The sequence below is a fragment of the Nansenia antarctica genome (genome assembly GCF_963989245.1).
Source record: "Nansenia antarctica genome assembly, chromosome: 20".
NCBI classification, from domain to species: Eukaryota; Metazoa; Chordata; class Actinopteri; order Argentiniformes; family Microstomatidae; genus Nansenia; species Nansenia antarctica.
In genome coordinates this window covers 653721-658908 of record NC_137693.1, presented here as the reverse complement: position 1 = coordinate 658908, position 5188 = coordinate 653721, and the positions used below count along the sequence as shown (strand labels likewise).

The 5188-nt window shown below is 51.2% G+C and overlaps 1 protein-coding gene across 1 annotated transcript; it reads right to left on the bottom strand.

Annotated features, from left to right (window-relative positions):
• Positions 1 to 1669: 1669 nt before the first annotated feature.
• On the bottom strand, positions 1670 to 5053 carry LOC308174643 (calcium/calmodulin-dependent protein kinase type II subunit alpha-like; the record flags this gene model as incomplete). Its single annotated transcript, XM_080549746.1, has 2 exons — positions 1670 to 1902; positions 4963 to 5053. 2 exons carry the CDS (start codon positions 5051 to 5053, stop codon positions 1670 to 1672), a joined length of 324 nt encoding a protein of 107 aa, XP_080405872.1.
• Positions 5054 to 5188: the final 135 nt, after the last annotated feature.

Below are 5188 nucleotides of genomic sequence, written 5' to 3'. Positions count from 1 at the left end.
GGTCAGAGGGTTTGGCTGTTGGCCCGGGACCTGCCCCTCCAGACCTCCCAAACCTCCACCCGGAAACTCAACCCCCGGTACGTTGGTCCCTATCCCGTGGACCGTATCGTCAACCCCACGGCGGTACGTTTGACCCTTCCTCCCTCCCTCAAAATTCACCCGGTGTTCCATGTCTCCCAGCTTAAACCTGTGGCCGCCAGCCCTTTGTCTTCCCCCAGCCCGGCTCCGCCGCCGCCCCGTGTCCTGGATGATGGGGACCCGGTATGGACGGTAAACAAACTACTGGAGGTCCGCCGCCGGGGTCGCGGGTTTCAATACCTAGTGGACTGGGTTGGCTACGGGCCCGAGGACCGGACTTGGGTGCCTGCGTCCTATCTCGCCGACCCGTCCTTATTGGAGGATTTCTACCGAGCCAACCCCGGGGCCCTGGGTCCGTCGTCCGGTGCCTCCCCTGAGGAAGGGGGTACTGTTGTGCCTCCTAATCCGACACGCCCCCGTGAGCCTCGTTCTGGCGCCCCCTCCCGGCCGGATTGAGTGGGCCGGATCTCTGGCTCTGTTTGCAGCAGGTGTGGGCTATTACGTTTCAGCCCAGCTGTCCCAATCACCACCTGGACAGCCGCCTACTTAACCCTGCTACAGACGGAGATCCAACGCTTGGACATAACTTTCTGTATGGACCCCCTCTGACTACTCTCATCTGGATTTCCCTCCCTGGCTCGACCCCTGGACTCCCCTCTGGACTACTCTCTCATGGATCACTCTCCCTGGCCCGAAAAGGATCTCGGACTTTGCTCACTAGGGTAGTATCGCAGCACATAATACAACACCCTTGACCTCATACACGCACACACACATAGTATAATTACACACCCCATAACTATCGCCTGCATCACACATTATGTTTATTTTTCCACTAGTTAGTGTAGGGCCTATTTCTTTGTTTATATAATCCATAATAAATCATTATATATTCTCCTGGCCTCTGTCTCTGTTTCTCTGGGGTTCCACCACATTTGGCTTTTCCAGTTTCAAGGTGTGCATAACACAATATCTCTGAACTGCCCTAAACGGAGATAGAACCTTATCATTCTAAACGGAGATAGAACCTTCTCATTCTAAACGGAGATAGAACCTTCTCATTCTAAACAGAGATAGAACCTTATCATTCTAAGCGGAGATAGAACCTTATAATTCTAAACGGAGATAGAACCTTATAATTCTAAACGGAGATAGAACCTTATCATTCTAAACGGAGATAGAACCTTATCATTCTAAACGGAGATAGAACCTTATCATTCTAAACGGAGATAGAACCTTATGATTCTAAACGGAGATAGAACCTTCTCATTCTAAACGGATAGAACCTTATCATTCTAAACGGAGATAGAACCTTATAATTCTAAACGGAGATAGAACCTTATAATTCTAAACGGAGATAGAACCTTATCATTCTAAACGGAGATAGAACCTTATCATTCTAAACGGAGATAGAACCTTATCATTCTAAACGGAGATAGAACCTTATCATTCTAAACGGAGATAGAACCTTATCATTCTAAACGGATAGAACCTTATCATTCTAAACGGAGATAGAACCTTCTCATTCTAAGCTCACGAGTTGTCAACAACAACACCATGACACACACGTGTCAACACTCACCGGACGGGCCTACTTGGTGATGGCGGAGGGCGACCCGGAGCGGTGGAAGTGGACTATCTGCCACTTCCCATCCCTGCGGTGCCAGATACGCGTCTCCTCTGATTGGGCGGTGCGCGGCATGCCATTGGTGTCGATGTACTGGGTGATACGGATGTACGCGATGCAGGCCGCCTCCTCGCCGATCAGGTGGATGTGGGGGTTGAGGATGGTGGTGTGGACGGGCTTGCTGTTCTTAGACCACACTGGAGGGGGAGGGGGGGAGGAGGGGGAGGAGGGGAGGGGAGGAGAGGGGAGGGGAGGGGGGAGGAGGGGAGGAGGGGAGGGGAGGGGAGGAGAGGGGAGGAGGGGAGAGGAGGAAAGGAAGGAGGGGGGAGGAGGGGGGAGGAGAGGAGAGGAGAGGAGAGGGGGGGAGAGGAGGGGAGGAGAGGAGGGGAGGGGAGGAGAGGAGAGGGAGGAGGGGAGAGGGGAGGAGAGGAGAGGGGAGGAGGGGAGGGGAGGAGAGGAGAAGGGCGGAGAGGAGAGGGAGGAGGGGAGGGGGGAGGAGGGGGGAGGAGAGGGGAGGAGGGGGGAGGAGGGGAAGAGGGGAGGGAAGAGGGGAGGAGGGGGGAGGAGGGGAGGGAAGAGGGGAGGAGGGGGCAGGAGGGGAGAGGAGGAAAGGAAGGAGGGATGGAGGAAGAAAGAGAGGAGAGGAGAGAGGAGAAGAAAGACATGGTGAACAAGGGGGAGAGGGAGGGGGGGGGCAGACACACACGGAGGTTCAAACAAAACAAATCGATCAGACTTAGATAGATAACGCATAGAAATATCGAAATAAACTCGTCTCAAACAACGGCAGTAAGATGATACGACAGCTAGCGTTATTTTCAGTCACCACAAGGTGCCTGCCCAGAGTGGGTTTTGACCAATAGTTTAGAGATAGAATTAAACATCTGAACTTTCATGAGTTTGTTTTACTCGATCTCAACTGTTCCACACTCAAATATGCATTCCACAAGGCAGGGCTGCAACAGCAACTGCAATGTGGGTGAGGGTTAATGAACGCTAAGGTCATTGGCTAGGTGCACGATCTCCACTACTTCCTGAAAGGCACCTTGCATGAACATATCCTGTCTCACTCTATTGGTTTAATTGATTAATCAGCTGTGCGGTAAACTGTTGGAACACACAGTGCACAGCTGATTAATCAATTAAACCAATAGAGTGAGACAGGATATGTTCATGCAAGGTGCCTTTCAGGAAGTAGTGGAGATCGTGCACCTAGCCTATTTCTACAACAGCATGTTTGGATACTGGATTCTGATTGGCTAGCAACAGTGGTAAATATCCCAGCAACCCACAGTTCAGACCGCATTTCCAGTATCAATGCGCCTCCCAATCAATCTGATTAAGAACACCTGTGCTGACCTACAATGCAATGGTTGGATCTTGTTTATGGGACTATATTCTGAGACGATTAATGATTGTAAATACATGAATTTAATGTGAATTAAACTGTGTATTTATTTTTTATATTGTGTGGTGGCTGTTGTAGAAAAGCAATTGACCATTGGAGGGCAGGGGGTTGCTGTACCAGTGGTAAATGAGTCCACAACCCCCTTCCTCTCATGGTCAATTGCTTCCATCTATCTCTCTCTTTCTGTTTCTTTCTCTCTCTCTCTCTCTCTCTCTCTCTCTCTCTCTCTCTCTCTCTCTCTCTCTCTCTCTCTCTCTCTCTCTCTCTCTCTCTGCCCACCCCCCTCCTTCCGTCTAACCAGGCCCATTAGTGCAGTATCCTTCCTCTGTGCTGGCCCACAGTGAGAGTAACAGAGACAGAGAGACAGGAGCTCCATCCTCATCAACATCGTCCTCATCATCATCATCTTCATCAAAACCGAGGAGTCACCAATTAGTCTGTAGCCTTAGCATCCAGTCAGGTGTGTTTAGAAGTGTCCTGTAGTGTTTAGAAGTGTTATGTAGTGTATGGGAGTGTCCTGTAGCCTAGCGAGAGTGTGTTGTCTGGTCTGCAGACACACATGACTAGTCCTGCCGCTAATGAGAGCTACATTCAATTAGCTCTGTCTGTTTCAGTGGTTCAGTGGTTTGGGCTCAGCAGCAGAAAGATCACATTGCGTTGTTTGTTTGTTGAGGACGTAAGCTGCTCTCACACACACACACACACACACACACACACACACACACACACACACATCAGCAGCCTGTTAGGGATTATATCAACGTATGTCAGACAAGAAACATCCCATCTGGGCTGGATCCCAGCGTCTGGACACACACACACACACACACACACACACACACATGCACACGCACACACAACACACACACACATGTGCACACACACACACACGCGCGCACGCGCGCACACACGCACGCACGCACGCACGCACGCACGCACGCACGCACGCACGCACGCACGCACGCACACACGCACGCACACACACATAGAGGTTAGAGAGGCAGGTAGTCTAGAGGTTAGAGAGACAGGTAGTCTAGAGGTTAGAGAGACAGGTAGTCTAGAGGTTAGAGAGGCAGGTAGTCTAGAGGTTAGAGAGGCAGGTAGTCTAGAGGTTAGAGAGGCAGGTAGTCTAGAGGTTAGAGAGGCAGGTAGTCTAGAGGTTAGAGAGGCAGGTTAGAGAGACAGGTAGTCTAAAGGTTAGAGAGACAGGTAGTCTAGAGGTTAGAGAGGCAGGTAGCCTAGAGGTTAGAGAGGCAGGTAGCCTAGAGTTAGAGAGGCAGGTAGCCTAGAGGTTAGAGAGGCAGGTAGCCTAGAGGTTAGAGAGGCAGGTAGTCTAGAGGTTAGAGAGGCAGGTAGTCTAGAGGTTAGAGAGGTCGGCTAGCAATTGGAAGGTCGCTGGTTCGATCCCCGCCTCAGGGGGGAGCTGCATGTGAGCTGGTGACTGGAGGGTTGCTGGCATCATATCTAAGGTGTCCACCACTGCCGTTGTGCCCTTGAGCAAGGTACTTAACACCTAATCGCTCCAGGGGCGCTGACTATGGCTGACCCTGTGCAAAAAAACATTTTTTGTTGTACTCTGTGCAATGACAGAAAGGTTGAATTTAATCTAAACTAATCTAACGTAATGTAATGTAATCTAATCTGTTACTGATTGAATCAGGGAATCGGAGGTACACTGCAGGTGCACTCATGGCCGTGTGTGTGTGTGTATAATGTGTGTGTGTGTGTGTGTGTGTGTGTGTGTGTGTGTGTGTGTGTGTGTGTGCGTGTGTGTGTGTATGTGTGTGTGTGTGTGTGTGTTGTGTGTATGCGTGTGTGTGTGTGTGTGTTGTGTGTGTGAGCAACTTACGGTTCTCAAAGTAGAAGCGGTGGAAGTCCAGACCCTCCACCAGGTTCCCCAGGGCCTCGGGCTCGAAGGCCGTCACGCTGGGGTCACACATCTTCCTGTGGGGGGGGGGGGGGGGGGGGGGGGAGTGGAGGGGGGGAGAGAGGGTAGAGGAGAGAGGTACAGAAAGTGAAGAGGGGGGGGAGGTAGAGTGGAAGAGAGAGGGAGAAATATGAAGAGTGAGAGTGAG